General features: G+C 53.7%; 2 protein-coding genes across 3 annotated transcripts in view; one reads left to right on the top strand and one right to left on the bottom strand.

Moving 5' to 3' along the window:
- The window catches only part of PPFIBP2 (PPFIA binding protein 2), a 143,776-nt gene extending 130,107 nt beyond the window's left edge, over window positions 1-13,669 (top strand). Inside the window, exons 21-27 of the mRNA XM_029956607.1 lie at window positions 236-324; window positions 623-745; window positions 1,902-2,027; window positions 2,687-2,875; window positions 4,436-4,612; window positions 6,816-6,881; window positions 8,150-13,669. Of these exons, the coding sequence (XP_029812467.1) occupies window positions 236-324; window positions 623-745; window positions 1,902-2,027; window positions 2,687-2,875; window positions 4,436-4,612; window positions 6,816-6,881; window positions 8,150-8,221 (842 nt within the window). The 3' untranslated portion in view covers window positions 8,222-13,669. The remainder of the gene's footprint in view (window positions 1-235; window positions 325-622; window positions 746-1,901; window positions 2,028-2,686; window positions 2,876-4,435; window positions 4,613-6,815; window positions 6,882-8,149) is intronic.
- LOC115306285 (NADH-cytochrome b5 reductase 2) lies at window positions 9,835-19,740 on the bottom strand. Of its 2 annotated transcripts, XM_029956608.1 has the most exons (10): window positions 19,562-19,740; window positions 18,899-19,075; window positions 18,503-18,575; window positions 15,855-15,961; window positions 15,459-15,588; window positions 14,779-14,862; window positions 14,000-14,085; window positions 12,752-12,851; window positions 11,471-11,870; window positions 9,835-10,538 (listed from the first exon to the last, which is right to left on the bottom strand). In XM_029956608.1, exons 2-9 carry the CDS (start codon window positions 18,971-18,973, stop codon window positions 11,698-11,700), a joined length of 828 nt encoding a protein of 275 aa, XP_029812468.1. In that variant the 5' UTR covers window positions 18,974-19,075; window positions 19,562-19,740; the 3' UTR covers window positions 9,835-10,538; window positions 11,471-11,697. The 2 variants fall into 2 exon arrangements, with proteins under 2 accessions (XP_029812468.1, XP_029812469.1); XM_029956609.1 differs by lacking the exon at window positions 14,779-14,862.
- Between the last annotated feature and the right edge of the window lie 14 nt (window positions 19,741-19,754).

Below are 19,754 nucleotides of genomic sequence, written 5' to 3'. Positions count from 1 at the left end.
ACAGGCAGTATATATAGTAATTTCTGGCCACTTCGAAGGGTAAAGAAGCAGTTCCCTGGGATTATGTGCCTCACAAACTGCAGTCTGTTTGGGAAAGGCACGTAGATAACTAAACCTTGTGGGGAGTACAGCTGAACTTCAGGATGATGATTTGTTGCCTTCTATTTATTTATTTGCATGTATAGTCTCCCATTCTTATGAGCCCTAACGCACCCATTTCTTCTGGTTTCTGTAGGCTGGCTTGATGATATTGGCTTACCCCAATACAAAGATCAGTTTCATGAATCCAGAGTTGATGGGCGGATGCTGCAATACCTGACTGTGGTGAGGGTTCTCCTTTCAGTGTTTCAGCTGCCCCTGTGAGCACTCAGCTCAGGTAGTCCCACAGCAGTCACTTTAACCTCATTCCACTCCCGCCTCCATATTCTTAGCACCTTTAAATAGAATTCATCACATAAGAGGTCCAAATAGAGTGTGAACATTGTGCTAAGAAAAGATGGTGTGTCCATGTGCACCTTCCTGAGATGTGATAGGCTTGTCTCTGTGTGGTCCGGGAAGGAACCTTAAGGATCTTAGTCACTTTGGAAACTTGGATTTATTAACCAAAACATTCCTCTTCCAGAATGATCTCCTCTTCCTAAAAGTTACAAGCCAGCTACATCATCTCAGCATCAAATGTGCCATTCATGTGCTGCATGTCAACAAGTTCAACCCCCACTGCCTACACCGGCGGCCAGCTGATGAGGTAAGGGCAGGACAGTACCCATCCTGGTAGCCCTGCGTCAGGACACGTGCAAGGTTAGGTGTGAGAAGATAAGAATGACCTCAGCACAACATCATGGCTGCCTTTTGGACCAGGGTGCTTGGGATTCTTTCCTTTGCTAGTGCTTCATGGTGCCCCAATCACCCCTGTTGCTTGTATTTTGTGTCCCACAACAGACATCAGGCCTCTAAGCTCCCACCGCTCCTGAGGGAGACACATGCTCAGGGCCAGAGGCAGTAACAGCAAGTCTTTCAAAGCTGTTTCAATGATCAAAGATGATGAGCAGGTGGAGCAAAGGAGAAGGAGGGGAAAGCAAAGTGGACAGAGGGGGTTAAAGTAGGCAGAGGAGAGAAGGAACCAGACCTTTCAGAACAGATCCCTCTGCTTGTACGAAATGACCTGACCTCCAGCCCCAGGTGCACAAGGGATCCCTAGCACAAGGTTTTGCTGGAGAAGAAATCACGTAGGTAAACATAGCAACCCTTATTCTGGAGAAGTGCCTGGTGTAATGTTCTACACACCTTAGAGCTCTTGTCAGGCCCTGTCTCCTGTAGTCCTAGGATCTAGTGTAATGCTGCTGTGAGATTAATCCCACTTCCTGAGGGATTAAAAACTCCTACTCAATTTCATTTTTTCCCTATTCAACAAATATGTTCTGAATGCCTTCTGTGTGTCAGGCACAGTGCTGGACATTCTGAAGACCAAGATGCCACTTAGGTGTAAGCATCTTAATGTGTGTTCTCCTAAAACATTTGTCCACAACATGGAGATCTTTTGTCTGTAAAGACACTCAGCTCATAAATGATAGTCCTCATTGAAGTCCTGTTGAAGCCCTGAATGAATGACTCCATGCCTTCACTTACTAGTCCCAGTGTTAACCAGCTGACTAGGGAGTCCCCGGATTCTGTGTCATCAGCTATCTCTGTGTAGAAGACCTTGCAAGCTTCCGTGACAGCTCTACTTCTGGGAAGCTGGGAAGGCTCTCAGCCGGCTGGGACAGCTGCCTGGGCCTCTGGGCGTGAGGGCTGCCTTCTGGCCAGGCATCTGGGGCAGGCTTATTCACAGGGGCTGGCCCAGAGAAGACTGCAGGTGGGACCCGTTGGACCTAACTTTTTCACTCTCCTTCTCCCTCTCACAGAGTAACCTTTCTCCTTCAGAAGTTGTGCAGTGGTCGAACCACAGGGTGATGGAGTGGTTGCGATCTGTGGACCTGGCGGAGTACGCGCCCAATCTTCGTGGGAGTGGCGTCCATGGAGGCCTCATTGTGAGTGGCTCTGAAGCCCACCTGCTTTGGCATAGACTGGGCTCTTCAGAAACTTCTTTCTTAATGGCCAGGCATAAATCCTAGTAAAAAATACAGTTCTTCTGAAGCCTGGCTTGCATCAGTTGAAGTCTGAAAATACTTGATAATTTGCAGTTGGGAATTAACATACCTCAGGGACACAAGACGGGTTCTGGAAGAACTTCCATAGCAACAGACCCAGAGATTGCAGGACAAACAGGTTGCATGTCACATTGCACCTAGAGGAACGCAGTGGCTGGGGAAGTGAGGGGCTGGCCACCAAGATGTAATGTCCTGCTTGCCACAATATGATGATTGTCACTCACATCTGTCCTGTGATAAAGCCAGTGGGGAAATGAGGGATGGTTTGGATGTCAAGTGTGGGAGACCATCTTATCCCAAAAGTCAAAGCTGTCTGCTGGCCTGTGAAAATGAGGTTGTCAGTCAACAAATGGGGTCGTGTCTACCCAGAGTCAGGCCCTGTGCCATGGCAAACAGGCGAGTGGGGTGCGGGGCAAGTGGATGCGCTTCGGGCCCTGCTCTGGAGGCACCCCGGGCCCACGGACGTCTGTTTCTCAGCGCCACCACCTGGAGCCATCGGTGGTCATCACTGGGTGGCTCTGTCTGTGGTTTCTTCTTAGATCCTGGAGCCCCGCTTCACTGGGGACACCCTGGCTATGCTTCTCAATATTCCACCACAAAAGACGCTCCTCAGACGCCACCTAACCACCAAATTCAATGCCCTGATCGGTCCTGAGGCTGAACAGGAAAAGCGGGAGAAAATGGCTTCCCCAGCTTACACCCCACTGACCACCACAGCCAAAGTCCGGGTGAGTAGCCAGACCCTCTCTGGGGTGGTCTCAGGGGCCTGCCTTCTAGCACTCGTGTTGTACTGAGTTTGGCGCAGTGCCTGGAGCCAGACCAGCGCGTGCTGCCCGGAGGAGGAGGTGCTCCAGTCCTGCCCCGAGAGCTCCCATCTCCTTGTCTGTGTTTGTTAGGCCAGTTCCCTGCCACACCTGCGTCCAAGGAAGAGAGTATGATTTTCTTTGCACAGACACCATGTCCAAGAAGCATCTATTCTCAGGCAGCTACTTGTCCTCTGTCCCAATGCTACCTTGACTCATCTTGCAAGTAGATGAGTTCATGATTCTGAGTTCCCTTCAGCCAGGCTCATCTGTGTGCCATGGTGCCGTGGGGGTCTTAGAACTGTCCTGGGGCGCCTGGGTGGCTCTGTCAGTTAAGCATCCAACTTCAGCTCAGGTCACAATCTCATAGTTCATGGGCTTGAGCCCCATATCGGGCGCTCTGCTGTCAGCACAGAGCCTGCTTCAGAGTCTCTGTCCCCCTCTCTCTCTGCCTCTCCCCTACCAAAAATATAAATAAAAACATTAAAAAAGAAGAAAAACAGTTGTCCTGCTAACACAGGGAGTCCTGCTGTTCACAACTGGCCGTGGTTGCCTGTGCTGTGGAGGGGGCCAGCACAGAGCAGTCCGGGGACCCAAGCACCAGCATCACTCACTGGGGCCTCTGAATCTCACAAAGCCCGTCAGAGCTGTCTGAGCCATACTGTCTTCAGACTGTGTCCTTCCGAGACTACAGGCCCCCAGACAATCTCCAGAGGCCAGGCTGGCCCTGTCCCCAGCTGCACAGCAATGCCTACGTTTAGCTACAAGTCATGCACAGTCCTCCTTCCCCAAGGGAGCAGGACCAGAAGTGTGCCTGGGGGACACCAGCAGAAATAGTGCTGGGTGAGGCGAGAGCAACCAGGAGGGGCTACAAGGCAGGAGGTGCTGCAAGCAGCGGAGGCAGCAGCTGTGTGAGGCGGTCCTTCACCTCAGCATCCTCTAGAAGCTCCTAGGTGGGGCGCCTGGTGGCTCGGTGGGTCAAGCATCCAACTTCGGCTCAGGTCATGATCTCACAGTTCGTGGGTTTGAGCCCTGCATCGGCTTCTGTGCTGACAGCTCAGAGCCTGGCGCCTGTTTCGGATTCTGTGTCTCCCTCTCTCTCTCTGCCCCTCCCTTGTTCACACTCTTTCTCTGTCTCAAAAGTAATAAACATTAAAAAAATTTTTTAAACAAACAATAAATTAAAAAAAAAAAGAAAAGAAGAAGCTCCTAGGCACTGCCCCACCCTGGGGGCGGGAGAGAGTAGAACATCACTCGTGGGACAGAGGGGCATGCGTTTCTCATACACAGTCTTGAAGGAGCAAGATTCTCCTTCCTTGTTCAAGATTACATATCTGTTGCCTTTCCCTAGCCAAGAGCTCTATTTTGTTGAGGATTTTTCTAGAAGTAGTTTGCCTCATTCCTTTCCTCATGGGCCTGCTCTTAACTATATTGTGAGTCCCGTCTGCACACTGACCTGATAATCTTGCATTTGTTGTGTTTTAGCCAAGGAAACTGGGATTTTCACATTTTGGAAACATAAGAAAAAAGAAATTTGATGAATCGACAGACTACATTTGCCCAATGGAGCCCAGTGACGACGCTGGTGACAGTCACAGGGTCTACAGTGGCTACCGGGGCCTCAGCCCCCTCGATGTCCCTGAACTGGATGGGCTGGACCAGGTGGGACAGATTAGCTGATGGCCTTGTTACCTGTCTGTGCACCCGAGAGCTTCACAGTAACACTGTGTGTGTCACCACGTAACTGCCCCGCACCTGTGCATGCCTCGCAGAGAACATTCCAGCTGTTGTTCACCCCAGGCCAGTGTCTCTTTGAACTCTGAGGGTGGCCAGGGTACAGAGTCGCACTTTTGCTAACGGGCCAGGCTTTGGGGATGTTTGCCAGAGGTGTATTCGGGAGAAAAGACACAAAGCTGCTTGTATATTTTTGTAATTCTTCATGGCCATGTTCAGCACCGGTGGAAACACACGAACTTAGACACAGGTCCAGAGGTCATGGACAATCCCCAGAGGCTTGCTCTCGGGCCCCTCCACTGAGCTTCAGTTGAGGGGCAATCTCAAGTGCCTTAGGCCTGTGGCCACAGAGTCTTGGCCAAGACCCAAGGGATGGCAGCAGGGATTTCTGCCACAGTGATGGTGTAACTGTGTTGTGCCTTACTACAGAGGTGATCGCTTCTTTCTGGTAATAAAAACAATATTTATGTAGAAAGCAAACAGTGCCATGTAGCTCTCACCTCACTGGGGGAAGAGAGCTGGGTACTGCTGGAGAGGGAGTCCTGTGTACAACACGTCCTGGGACCTGGTGGCACTGTATCGGTCCTTGGCCGGGGGCCCGCTCAGCCTTTGTCAAGTGTCATGGACAGAGGGGGCTGGCAAGGAGGGACCCTGTATCCTTCAGAGGGGGTCCATCTGTGGCCTCTTTGCTTCAGGCTCCACCCACCTGCTCTATGAAGCCAAAGGGAGCCTTGTGCTCACTGACCGTAGGTCACATCTGTCGTGCAGATTCCAAAGTTGGTTTGTTTCAGAGGCATGGGCCACCTGGGAGGTGGCGGGAGAGACAAGAAAGTGGCCTTGCTAGTAATAGCCTCTTCTTTCGTGTGGTTTGTCAGCTTCTGTTACTGGCCTGGCTGGGCCCATAACCATTGTGGGGGTTGGTTTGTCTGTTGGCAGAAATGGAACAGCCCTGCTCTCCTGATTTAGTCTGGCTAACTGATAATGGCTCTTCCAGATGGGCCTTGTCTGGACGGGGACTGAGGGAGAGACACGTCTTGCCAGTCTGGATTCCTGATCATGAGATTCCAGTTTGCTCTGGGGCAGGGTTTGGCCCTGCTGGGTCCCCTGGATCTCATCTGCGGAGTAACAGTGGCATTGTGACTGTCTGGCGGCAGGGGCAGGGTTTGATGGTCCCCTGAGGGCACTCTGCTTCCATCCCAGACGGAGACAATGCTAAGATTTGTTTCTTAAACTACGAGCAGCCCCAGGGAAGGCCAATAACCACAGGCCATGACCTCCTGCCCTGCACCCCACCCCCCACCTCGCCTGCTGAAGTCAGCCAGTGAGAACCGGACAAACTCCAGCTGGCACGGCTCATGCTTGATCCTAGTACCCAGGACACTAAATGACAGGTGCTCCTCAGGGCTAGTACCTGGGCCTTGCTGTCACAGAGCCCCAGGGCAGGCTTGGGCCCTTCTTTCCTATAGTCTCCTGGTAAGAGACTCTCTCCTTGTGCCTGTTATCAAACCCCACGTGGAATTAGGTCACTAAATCTCTGTGCGGCCTCAAGCAAGGCCTGTATCCCTTTGTGAGCCTCAATTTTCCCACCTAGAAAATGAAGGCTTGTACTTGAAGCCCTCAGAGGATGCCCCTAAGTCTGCAATGTCTAAATGGGCTTAGGGAAAGAGCAGCCCAGCAGTACCTGAGGAGCCAGGGGTCAAGGGAGGCTCCTGGTTGTGAGGAAGGTCTATGAGCAGCTCCTGTACCTGCCCGGGGTCCTCTCGGCACCAGAAATTGTGGGTGTATTCAGCACCCCGAGGCCTTCATCCCCGCCGCTCCCTGCTCCTGGAGCTAGCTGGAGCACTGAACACGTGTGGAAGCGCTGCCTCTCACAGGCCGTCTGTGCTCTGCCTGTGTGCCTTCAGCGCTGGTGTCTGCGTGGCCAAAAGAAGTGTGGAGTGTGTGCGTGTGGCAGTGTGGGAGACCAGAGGCTCCGCCCGTGCCAAGGACAGAAACTGCATGTGCTCTGCCCACCTGTCACTCCTCGGGCCTGCCCCCCCCGCCCACTCCCCCAGGACAAGACTTGCATGCCACGTCTGTGAACCACAACCTGAGCCCACGTGTGCTGACCCAGCTGCCGCCCGTTTTACAGATGGCGCCTTCGGAAGGCACTGTGACGCAGATAGGGCTCCTCTCCCAAGACATTCACCGCCTCACGGTAGGACTCCGACCCTCTCCCCACAGCAAGACGGGTGCTGGGGTGGCACCTTGAGTTTGGTGCAGCGGTGCACACGGCCTGAGACCCCTACCCCACCCTGCACCTGTGTCATCAGTGCCTCTGCTAGGGATCTGAAGGATGGTGCCAGGCACAGTGCCCTGAGCTGGGGCCCGCTGTGGTGGAAAGCAGCCCGGGAGCCTCCTTCACTGGTCTGCTACCAGGCCTTGAACTGCCATTTAGCTGGGTCTTGAGCTGCTAGGGGCACTGAGATGGGTTCTGGGTTCTGAGCTGAAACCAGCCAAAGTGTGCCAGTTACAGTCATCTTCCCAGGCTCAGGACTGGTGAGGAAACCACAGTGCTTGGCAGTTCTGGGTCAGCTGCCGAGTCAGCCTGGTGCCCAGGCCTCATCCCAGACCTGCTGGACACTATTCTGCCCTCTTACCCATGACACATGTATTTCCTGTCATGCCTGTGACTTCGTGGACATCACGAACATGTGGACACGTGCTGGTGTGCCTCACAAGGACAAGCTGTGTCACAGGGAGGCAGCGTGGTGTTGGGGGAGGAGCCACTTTGGAGTGAGGCCAGTCTGGTTCAAGGCCCTGCTCTGCCTCTTACTGACTCTGGGACCTCAGGAGAGGCATTCTCTCTCCACGCCCCGGCTTAGTTATCTGCACAGCGGGGCTCATAATATCCTCCTTGCAGGCTTGTAGGCAGGCTAGAGTTGGCAACAAAGACCAGCCACAGTGAAGAGTCACATTTTTGAGGGCCTGTACCTTCAACTGCCCATTAGTCCCGGGCTGGTCCCATCACTGAGCCCATTGGCTGTAGCATCTTCCCTGTCGAGGCTCCTGTCACTCCCTCACTTACTTATCTATCAAGGCACATTAAGAAGGCTGTACCCAGGGCAAGATGAAAGTGGAGGGGAGGCAGGGTTGTCTCCCTGAATCCAAAGGGGCCATTTCTATTTAACTTTTTTTTTTTTGGCTCACACACTGATATGAATGCACCCAACCTTGCCCTCATCACCACCAACAGGCCTTTGGTGGTCTTGAAATAGCGATTTTACCTCTAAGGTATGAGCAATGTATGGTCTTGATAGTGCTGTCTGCTCTGATTCAATATGTGAGGTCCCTGGAATCCATGAACTTAGAGGGTGCTAGTATCAGACGAGACCGCCCCAGTGTCCCTCTGCTTCCCAGGTAGCTGCCGCAGGGCAGCCTTGACCAAAACCCTGTTCACCTACCCCTTGGGCTGTGTCCTTTCAGACCATGCTGAGCCAGGACCAGCTGCTGAACGACTCTCGGCTGGCCGCTCCCAACTCTGAGGACTGGAGATGACTTTCTTCATGGCCAAGAAGCCAGAGAGACACGTGTGGGGGCCCCGAGTCTCTGCTTCAAGGGGGGGCTGCCACAGCCACCCGCAGAGCCCAGACAGGCTGGCAGGACACCTCGGACATGCGTGCTGACAGGAGCAAGCAGAGCAGTGAACAGATGTCCAGGAGGTGGTCCCAACTGTACTATGCTCTTCACCACAGCTTTTCTACCTTTTATACTTTTATACGTGGACTGCACCCCACTTCTGTGGGGAGGGCAGTGAGACATCAGCACAGACTCAATGGCTCATGCTCTTTCTGGTAACAGCTGGGAGGTTCTTAGGCCAAAGGGCAATGAGTTCATAAAACCTCTGCTAGAAGAAAATTCCGAAAATGATGTTCTGGCTGTCCAGGAGTGGCTGAGCTGGCTGGAATGACAGGGGGCCCCTCCTGGGCTGCTTCCACATATAGGGAGTACTTCCTCCACAGGAACCTGGCTGGGGCCTGGGTGTTCAGGATGAGCGCAGGGAAGGAGGAATGGGCCTCTCTTCATCCTACCCTCCTCTGCAACAGAGTTTCTGGTTGTCAACAACGGGCTGCCTCAGGTCTGAGCAGAGACAGCTCCCACAGGTGCAGGCACTGGCACCCTCACCCTAGCTGAGTGCCAGCACAGGCTCCAAGGTGTAGGTGTCTGATCAAATGGCTCCCCCCAGTGGACAGCACTTGCACAGCCCAAAGCAACAGTTCCACCACTGCTCACCATCTTCCCAGAGTAGCCTGTTTCCTGGGGTGTCTCCTGCCTCAGGGAGAAGCCCCACATACCCCAGCCATACTCTAACACCCCCCCCAACCAGTCTTCCCACTTGAGACAGCCCCCTCCTCTTCCTCCCGTGATGGCTCAGGCCTCCTCTCTCCTCTGATTGCCAAAGCTGGTCTCCTCCTTGGTCTATCACCTTCCCAGTTGGTCCCTCCAAAGGTTCTCTACCCTACCCCAGAATGGCCTTCCCAAAGCACTGTTTTGATCCTGTTACCTTTCTTCTAAGAAATACTTTCGTTCCAGAAGCCAGAGTAGAGTTCAAAAGCCTTTGCCAGCACCCAGAGCCATGTGGAAGCCACTCTGTGGCCTGCGCCCCTGCCTTCCCCTCACTGTGGGACCTACTTTTCCACCAGTCCCCTTTACAAGGCCCAGCATGACACCGCTTCTTTCAGAAAGCCTTCAGTGATGCATGGGTTAGGGGTCCTTGTGTGCCACTGTGCAGTCTGCCCTGAGCCCAAGCCCTTCCTGGCTCCACCTGAAGTAGTGTGTCTTTCTCCCTTTCCGTAGCCTCTCAGCACAAACTCTGCCGAGCAGTCTGCTATGTGTGGGCCCTTGTACGACCACAGTAAGAGCCAGTCCTGGTCCTCAGACTGCTCAGGTCAGGGGCTCCGTGCTGCCGTGTTCCCCATCCACCCACCCCTTCATATGTGCGGGTTAAGCACGTTCCATGTCAGGCTAAGAAGGGCTACAGATACAGGCATGGATGTCAAGGTCCTTGTCTGAGGGTGCTGATGGTCTAGTGGGAGGGGGGGAGGCACACATTTGTTTCAAACAGGCGTGTGCTGAACATTACAGATGCTCCGGTGAAAGTGTCTACAGCCTGCAAGAACAAGTTGTCGTTTTTAATGGAGAGCTGGGGGCAGGGGACTGAAAAAGACTTAGACTTCAGAAACAAAGCAGGTTCCCCAAGTGTGCCAGGGGGAGGCACTCCAGGAAGATGGACTCGGAACATGCCAGCACATCCCAGGAAGTGCCCAAAGTTGCTAAGACCAGAGCACAGCTTCTCAGCCTCTGCCCTGCTGTCACTTAGGGCAGACTAACTTGTGCTGGGGGCTGGTCTGTGTGTGGCAGGAGGTTTCACAGCATCCTCTACCCCTATCTGCCCACAGCACCCCTCCTCTGGTGTGACCACCAAAGAGGTCTTCAGACTTTGCGAAATGTTCTGTGGGAGGCAAAACTTCCCCTAGTTGAGAACCACAGGGCCATGGGATGGGGTAAGAGTGGGAGGCCCAGGGAAGGAAGAGTCTGGTGAGGTTAGCTGGAGTCAGGCCAGGAAAAGCCCTGCGAGCCAGGTCCCTGTGATTTATCTTGGAGACACAGGTGGCCAGGTGGGGACTACCAAAAGCAGGGGACAAGCGTGGGAATATGTGCGTTAGAGAAAAGTATCCGTGGGTAGGTTCTTCCTCATCCTGTAGTGCCTGGCAGAGTATCTTTCTCCAAGTAGGGGATTCGCTGAGGGTGCGCTGGGCACACGGGTGAATGAAGGCTCACTGCCCATCGCTGCTGCACCCCTGCAAGACCCTCCCTGTAGGCAGGGCATCGCTGTACTCCAGTGAGTTCTCTAGAGCCATTTCCCCTGTCCTGTACCCCTCACACTCACACACATGCCTACACACACGGTGACACCAAGCTGGCACACTGCAATCCATCCGGTTTTTGCAGAAAGGGACAGTTTTGGAATTAGACACAGCCAGATGGGAAGCCCAGCTCTGCCACCTCCTGTTGGAATGACCTGGGGGCAAGAACTTCATCTTGGAGCCTCAGTTTTCTCATCTGTAACTTGGAGAATAACTCCCCCTTGCCCCCTAGGATCTCTGGCTTCTTATGAGAATGATGAGAAATAAAGCGCAGAAAGGTTCACCGCTCCCAGGTAACAGAGCAGTCAGCCTGGCCAGGAGCAGCAGAGGCTGCCCTGGTCACTTGGGTCACTTGGTTTCAGCAAAGGGAAGGATTGAAGGAGTAGCCCCCGGAGCCTAGTCTCGTTTGCAAACTCAGAAGCTACTGTACTAACTACCCCAGGGGCCACATCAGAAGAACGGGATGCTAGGAAGACCACAGCCCCATTTGTTGTGCAAAGCCCAGGGAGTCCGCCCTTCCTGGAGCCTGCCTCCCCTGTGGATTTATGACTGCTCTAATAACGTTTGAACAGCATTCGCACTGCAGGGGTCTGCCACAAAGGAAGAAAGAATGCACGTGGAGGGTGCCTGGGCCCTCTCGTGGGTCTGCCCTTAAAAACAGAACACTCTGAAGAGGGGTGTTCAAGAGGGATTGGGAGCTGACGTGACTCCAGTGGATTCTTCTGGAATTTTGCCCCTGCATGTTTGCCAGTCCTGACCTCCTTGGGACAGAGGACAGCTCACATGTAGGGATGGCCAAGGCCTTCAAACTACCTAGCAGGTGCCCCACAAGCCCCAGCTCACGAGCTGTCTGCTTTGTACTGAGGGCTATTTCACTCACCTATGGGAAAAGCTACGAATTGAGCCTCCCAAGCAAGGTGGCCCTCAGAAACTTGTTTGTCTCCAGCCCTCTGAACACTTCGTAGGCGCACACGCAGAAGAGGAGCGATGTGCCCAAGGATGCACTGCAGGCACTTGCGAACATGCACCACTTTAATGTACTGAAGCGGAGCTCACTCTGAAACACAGGAAAGGGACCAGGCAGATGTGTTAAGAGCAAGGGAGCGATTAGTAAGTGAAAATCATGTCATTGGTATAACCCAGTTTCTCCAGGTTCGGGTGGGCAGCGGTCTGGATCAGGGGCGGGGGTCCACACACCAGGATGAAGGTGGACTGCCCGGGAGGAGGGAGATGCTCCTTGATCATGTTGGCGGTGATGTAGCCTGAGCTGTACTTCCAGCCTGAGATGGAGCAAAAGTAGAACAAAGCTGTGGGGGTGCCAGGTGGAGAACCTGACCCCAAGCCTCCTGCCCGCCCTCCTAAAGAGGGAAGCAAAGCCATTCTCCAAGGCTTAGAAGCCTGCACTGCTGCTCTCTGCAGAGAAACTGCAAAATCAAGGACATGGTAGGCTCAGGCAGCCCTCAGAAGTATCCACCCCAAGATCCCAGGCTCACTGTGGGGACCCTGAGGCCCACAGCAGGTGTCTGATGCTACCAGCACTGTCAGGGATGGAGAGTATAATAGCGAGGTATGGTCTGAATCAAGGGACCTTGCAGGCTGGGGTTTGTGGCTCAGTTGGGGGGCGCCCTCTGCTGAGCAGTGAGCTGTATGACAAGGCAGGCACAGCTCAGTGCAGTAGGAGTGACAGGCATAGATGGTGCACTGCGTGTGGCAGTGGCCGCGGGCTGGCTAGGGTTGCAGCAGCTGGCTGGGGCTTAGAATGTGATGACTGCTATCCAGGAGAGGCTGGGTGGTAAGGGAGGAGGGGTCAATGGCCATATTAGATGAGGTGTGTGTGATATCTCTGTAGGATGCTGTGTCGAGTGTAGCATGGAGTGGGTGTTCAGACTGACCCATGACTCAGTGTCCCTCTGAGTCCCTCCTGAGGTTCAACACGTGTATGGGGTGCTGCTGAGATATCAGACAAATGCCCCTGACTGCTCTCACAAGCACGTTGTCCCAAATCCTCTCTCCCTCAAATTCCTCCAATTCCCATGTGGAGACAGAGCTGAAGGTCTCAGCCCCCCGCCCCCAGCACAGTCCCCAAAACCAACCCAGGGCCTAGTTCCTGAGGCAGGTCAAGGGTTGAGCTACCCCACAGAGGGGACAAAGGAGATCATACCAACAGGAGGCCTGTCCAGGGTGTACCACAGGCTGAACTGTTCCGGGTGAGTTCTGGCAACTTCTTCAAGCTCCTTTCTCACCAAGATATCCTCCTCTGCCTAGAACAGAAGCAACATGAGCAAAGCCCCTCCAGGGACATCCTGTGTGTCCCCACACTGGGCACACGGGTCAGTGCACATCCGCCCAAGCTGCGCCTGCTCTAGTTAGGTGCCGTCACCATGACCCCTGGGGGAACAAAGGTTCCGCTGCACTCCCTGCACTACCAACCCTCTCATGGTAGAGGAGGTGGGCGGTGCCACAGAGGCGGGGGCTGCCCTCAGCTGCAGGCTGAGCGCAGGCGCACTGGCAAGGTGGCCTAGCTCTGATGGCCCAGCCCCCTGACCCATCCACACAGAGCACCTGGCTAATCTGCTGGGCTGGGCTGAGCTTAGGGTGAGCCTAGGACCTTTTGCAGGGCGTGCAAGGGGTGAAGGCCTTACTATAGAAGATCGCACCTAACACAACAGCACTGGGAGCCACAGGAGAGGAAAGCAAAGGCTGGAGCTTCATTTGGGGAAAGGGAGCCAAAGCTGCCAGAAACCTGTCCCAGGCTCAGAGGTGCCGCACAGAGGACCTGGGTCTTAAAACTCTTCGTGATTCTTGCACCAGCAATCCTACTTCGGGGATTCTGTTTAAGAAAATAATCTAAAAGGCACCAAGCCTAGGCAATATTGTTCATCACTGTGTCCTTTACAACTAGGAAACTGAAAACAGTCTGGATGCAGAAGATGTAGTAAATTATGGTGCAACTTGATACAGACTGATGAAAATATTTATAAAGAGTTTTGATGACAACAAAGTGCCTGTGTCATAATGTTGAGTGAAAAAGCAATATATATGTGTGTGTGTATGTAATTGCAAATATATGGCGTGTGTAGAAAAAAGAAAAGTCAAATATTTATATATTTTTGTATTTTCTGAAATTTCTACTGAGGCTATTTATGACTTGATACTCAGAAAACCAGAATTACATATTAAGAAAGGAAGGAAAGCTTAGTACATAGGGTGGCTGGTGGGGGGGGGGGAACAAATAGTTAAAAACCAAAACAAAACAAAAGCAATAAAATGGAAAACCAGGCCCTCCCCCAAGGCTGCAGGCACCCCAGCAGGGAGAGAACTCAGTCGGGGAGGCGTGAAGGCAGAGGCCCTGCTCAGCAAACACCCCACGCCACCCCTGAGAGCACAGGGCTGACTCGGCAGAACTGACCTGGTTGGCAAAGATGAGGGACATCCTGGTCCTGTCGTTGGGGTTCCTGGTGATGTGGCGAATGAGCTGCAGCATGGGTGTAATCCCTGGAATGGTAGAGGCGGCACACAGCTAGCTGCTGGCTCTCTGCCCTGGTCTGCAGCCCCTTAGTGGTCTTCCATAGCCACAATTCTACTTTTCTCATGTCTGCCCCCAAAGGGTCCCCTTGCCAATGCAGCAATAAATCGAAAGGCCCTTTCTTGTTTTTCTGTGGCAAGATGGAAGGAGACTGGCTTGGAACTGAAAGTGGGCTGCACACCCAGCTCCTTCACTTGCTGTCTGACCACGGTGAGTCACGTGCCCGGCTGCGTGTCCCCATTTGCAAAACAGAATTAATGACAAGGAAATGTGTTCATTTTACGAGTGCCCTTTAAGGTGCCTGGCACACTATAGGTGTTCTCACACGTTCGTTCTATTCTTTTAGGCACTCATTTTCAAGGGATGGGGAGCATCGGGTTTGACCTGGAGCCAGAACCCCTGGGGGACCATGTGTGGGCCTACTCAGCTCGGTCCCCAGACCCTTCTGTGGTTCCCAGCTTGACTTCCGGGGGCAGCTATCACATTGAGTCGGGGGGAGCTGGGCACACGAGATCGGTTTCCCGGCCTGTCATCAACCCTGCACTCCCATCTAAAACAGTGAGGGCAGGGTGTTCCATGCCACCCCTTCCAGCATCAAATGAGTCCCAAGTTAAAAAGGTCTCGGGACCCACGCCGTGGATGAAACCCCAGAAGCCCCTTACCTGTGCCCCCAGCAATCATTCCCAGGTGACTGACCACCGCTTCTTCAGGCTCACTGGTTTTGTATGGTCTGACTGAAAGCTGCCCTGGAAACAGGATACTTCTGACTCCTGCAGCTCTTGCCTGAGAGCTTGCAAAAGACCCTGGACTCTCCCTGGGACTCCCCGGAGGAAAGTCCGCGCGAGGAAGTGGCCAGGCCATTCTAAACCAGAGAGGCCAGTCAGGGTGGCCCTTCCACCAGTCCTGGTGCCCTGGGGCACAGAGTGGAAACAGAGGCTGGGCCTCCTTGAGGACCTTTTCTTCTGAGGACGGAGGGGGCACAGTGAGTTAAATGGAGCCTCACAGAGCAGTCTCAGCCATTGCAGGGAAAGAGTGAGTGGGCGGTGAACATGTGAATAAGTGAACGAGTGTGGATGCCATCCATCCATCCACCCGCTCTTCAGCACAGCAGGCACCCCATGGATCAGGCAGTGTGCCGGACAGACAGTGGTGAGGAAACACGCCAGCACTCCCCTCCATAACACAGCTTACCATCTCATAAAGTGTGTGTCACATGAATGTATGAAGACTTCAAGGACAAGTCCATGTGACCCAAACCTGAGGCATTTTCTAACAAACCATGGGAATCTATTTCCTCCCAGCAGGAGCCCAGTGTAACCCCGCCCCTCTCCAGCCCCAGTACCTGGCTCATGATAGAACAGGCGACCCGTGGGCCCTCGAAAAAGGATGGTGTCCCCAATTCTCATGTTCTCCAAGTACTGGGTCATCTTCCCCCCTTCCGGATAATTGGGGTGTACATTTTTGAAGTAGATCTGAAAAATAAAGCAGCCTGGTTTTCACACTCGCAGACCTGAGGCCACAGCTGCAGACAACTAAAAATTCCGTTTGCCCCTGAGTACCTCCCAGAGAAAATCCTCTGCACTCACAGTTGCTCTAAGCACCTCTGAGGACTTTGCCAAATCAACAGCTGCACTGTTAAATGACGGTGCAGGAAAGCCCCTCCCAGGACATGAGGCCCCTCTCCACCTTCAACAGGCTTGTGAGGGTGAGGCAGCCAGACACAGTAGGCACCCTTTACCTTTATAATCAAGTCCACAAAGCCTTGGTCGTCATCACTGGACACAGGCGTATAAGCCCTGACCACCAAAACACCATCAATTCTGGCCAAGAGATGGATGTAGTTACCTGCAGAAAAAGCATCCAGTATTAAATCTGAGCACAGCCAGCCTAAACAGGATCCAGGATTTTCACAAAGGACTTAGCTTCAGGGAAGTGGGTGCATGTGGCAGGGGGCATGGGAGCAGGGCCCAGCAGAGAGGGAGCCCAGATCCAGGATGCCTGGGTCCTAGGCCTGCCCCTGTCACTCTGCATGCTGCCCTGGGCAAGTCACATCACCTCTCTGGGTGAGTGGGGATGATACGTGTGCCCTGCCACCGTCCCAGGGGTGTGAGCTTCATGTGAGTGCACGCTCACTGTCACCAAAGTACTCTCTGGAACAGGAAGAGCTCATTAAAGTTGGAGGCTGAGTATTAAAAATAACAGAAAGGGGTGTTTCCCTTTTAAAGAAAATATGTTCCCTTCACAAAGTCATTCCTTCTCACACTGCAGTGGCATCTGTGAATGAATCACGACCCCCTTATCTGTCTCCTGCTGCTTGAGCCGTGCTAGGCTCACAGGCATGCTGGGCCTCGGGATTTGGATACTGCAGACCAGGAGTTCTAGAGTGTTGTGTCTTTCTGGCCGATGGCTCTGCTCAAATGGCAGCAGTAAAGTTTCGAGCCATGGAACTCTGCTCCTCCTGGCTAGAACCGAATGGACCAGGTATGGGCAGAGACCTACAGATGGTGGCTACAACCCAGTGTCACATTGTGGGCGTGGCCGCTCAGAATGCTGCAGGATCTGAAGTGGAAGCTTCAGTGACTAAGACAAGCAGTGGTGAGGGCAGGAGCTGCCATCAAGAGATGCTAAGCAACAGAGGCCAGAGGAAGCTTTGTGCCATCGGAGGGAGGGGAAACTATGCATGGGAAAGATGGAGCGGATGTGCAGACAGAAGCGGAGACCAAGGGAGACTCAGAAAGGAGGAGGAGGAGGAGGAGGAGGAGAGGAGGAAGCCTGAAAGTCTGTGAGGAGGCTTGGAAGCCTAAAGTGCAAACGCTCAGGTTAAGAAAGGGCAGGCGCAGGGCACGTGGGTGGCTCAGTCGGTTGATCTCACAGTTTGTGGGTTCAAGACCCGCATCGGGCTCTGTGCTGGCAGCTCAGAGCCTGGAGCCTGCTTCCGATTCTGTGTGTCCCTCTCTCTCTGCCCCTCCCCTGCTCATGTTCTGTCTCTCTCTGTCTCTCAAAAATAAATGTTAAAAAAGAAATTTAAAAATAAAAAGGGCAGGCACCATACCGGAATTCAAATGGAGAAGAGAAAGGGAAAAGAAGGTAAGGAGGAAAAGACAGGCTCAGTGACTCTGGGGATGGCCTGGCTGGGTATCAGGGATGCACAGAAATAAATGCCTGAGGTAGTTTCCTTCTGAGAACACATGTGAACCTGGAGACCTCAGAAAGGCTCTTTCCGACACAGCCAACGTGGGCCTGGCCTGGCAGTGTCCATCCCCGGAGAGAACGGGGCTGCCTGGCTGGCCCCATTTCTAACCTGCTGCATTTCCTCTGACCTGGAAAGCATCCGTGATCCCTGAGTCCTCATGGCAGACTCTCCCAGAAGCCTGCGGTCACACTACCTGTGCACCACCTGCACCATGGCAGAGGAGAGGGTGGGTCATGGCAGATTCTAAGAAATTTCTTTCATTCTTTTAGCCTTCTTGCCAACAGGACTGACCCCACAGTCCAGGCAGGGAGCTGGAAGGCAGGTGGACACTGACTGAGCTCTTGTGGATGGAGACAGAGAGAGGAAGCTGTGAGAAGGCTCAGGCCAGGCTGGGTGCCTGGCGAGTAATTTCATCAGCTGACAGAGGAGAGGTCAGGGTTTAGTCCCACACGCACAGGACCAGTAGGTCATGGATTAGGATCTCCATCAGGCTGGCAAGCAGCACTAGTGATTTGTGCAAAGCTCTGAATCCCCAGGCTGGGGTCCTAACTCAGGATTTCTACCTCGCCAACACGGAATTGGGTGTCTGGTGGTGTTACAGACCAGAAAGGGGATGACTCAGAACTCTAGGACCACTAGGACTGGTATTCACAATGGGTCTCTCCTTGTGTGGATTTGTGGTCCCTGCTGAGAAGCCACACTGTGTGGGAAAGACACACTTGACTCCCTCCTGCCCCTCCACACATTCTGGGCCTTTCTCCTGACTGCAGGGAAACATCACTTCCTTCCACCCCTCACATGTACACAGCACTTGGCACTTTCTGAATTTTCTCATCCATCAGTCACTTTACCTTCACAACAACCCAACTGGTGGGCAGCCTGGGAAACCCCATTTCATAAACTGAGGCTCAGAGAGATAGAAGGACTTGCCTAAGGTTGCCCAGCAAGGAGCCTGTGATGGGATTCCAGACCTTCTAATTCTAGATTCACTTCTTTTCAATGCTCACTGAGACATCACTTCTGTGTCAGCCCAAATCAAACACTGAGAAAAGAAATGGACTGTCCCCAAGCCAGTATCTCCCGACCTCTCTTGAGCTCACGTGTCTTAGGAAAGATAACAGGGTGACCGCTACACCCCAGCTGAGTTTCTGAGAGGAGCAGAGTGCCTGGCAAGGATACCAACCCCCACTCACCTACAGGAAGCCCCAAGACATGGTCTGGTGAGGGCAGTCCAAAGCGGAACCTCCGGGTGTTGTGGCTGATTTGCTATAAAATAGAAAACAGAGACAGCCTGTCAGCTTTCTGGAAGCCTTTCTGGGCAACTCAGGTGCCTAGGAAAAGAGCTCTATTTGGGACTATCCCAGCACACACAGATGCATGCACGCAGACAGACAGACAGACACACACACACACACACACACACACACACACACACACACCCATACAGGCAGTGGGAAGCAAACTGGAGGCCCTGAAACAAACGCCTGTCCCCCTGTCCTGCCTTCTTGGCCAGCACATCCCCCACCAGTCTCTCTAGTCCTCTTCTCTTTCACAGGTTGACAGTGGAAGGGGTGGGCTGACTCCATTACCTCTTTCTCAATCAAAGGCAGTGGGTACTTGGTTTCAGAGTCCTGTAAGGTGATAGGTTTCTTCCCCGAGTTCATGTTCCTCAGGGCGAACAGGAGCACTGTGACTCTTAGGACAGTGATGACAAGGAGCAGGGACAGGTCCTAGCGAGACACAGGGTGGGCAGGGCACCTCAGGTCCTGCGGGAACCGGGCAAGGACAGTGCTCAGGCACAGCAGCACCCTCTCCACACCAAAGGCACAGAAGAGGCTGGGCTGTTCCCAAAAGAAAGCAGACAGAGGGAAAGGTAATAAAACAATCCTGGCTGAGCCTAAGGTGGACCTGGAGGGTAGGCAGGGGTCAACTGCAGATCAGACCTCGCCAGGCAGACGGCTGGGGAGTGCTAATGTCACCAGGCCGGCCCTTCCTGCCCATCTGCCTCCAGCCTGGCTACATCCAAGGGTGCAAGTCCTGGGAGTCCCCTCCTTGAGGTGATGACACTGGTTCTAACCCACAGTCTGGAACATGGTCCCAGCCCCAAAGGCTGAACTAGAGAAGAGGCTAGGCGTGGAGGCCTCCAGCAGTGGCTGTGGCTAGGCTGGGATGGGGTTCACTTCGCCCGCTACTACCCCATCCAGGAGGGGTTGGGTGGGGTGAATACCTTCGACTTGGGGGTGCTCCATTACCTTAGCGCCTCGGGACACACCAGCACCCTCCAAGGCAGGCTAAGGAGGCCTGGACTCTCACCAGCAGTCACGAGGGCAGGCCCCCGCCGCCCACACGGCTGGCCTGGCCATCGCCCGACCCAGCCAGTCGCCGCGGGACCCGGGAAGGGCCGCCGGCTCCCTCTGATGCCCGACGCCCTGCTCCCCGCCGCAC

Source organism: Suricata suricatta, chromosome 11, assembly GCF_006229205.1.
Source record: "Suricata suricatta isolate VVHF042 chromosome 11, meerkat_22Aug2017_6uvM2_HiC, whole genome shotgun sequence".
NCBI lineage: Eukaryota > Metazoa > Chordata > Mammalia > Carnivora > Herpestidae > Suricata > Suricata suricatta.
This window is presented reverse-complemented; position numbering and strand designations above follow the sequence as displayed.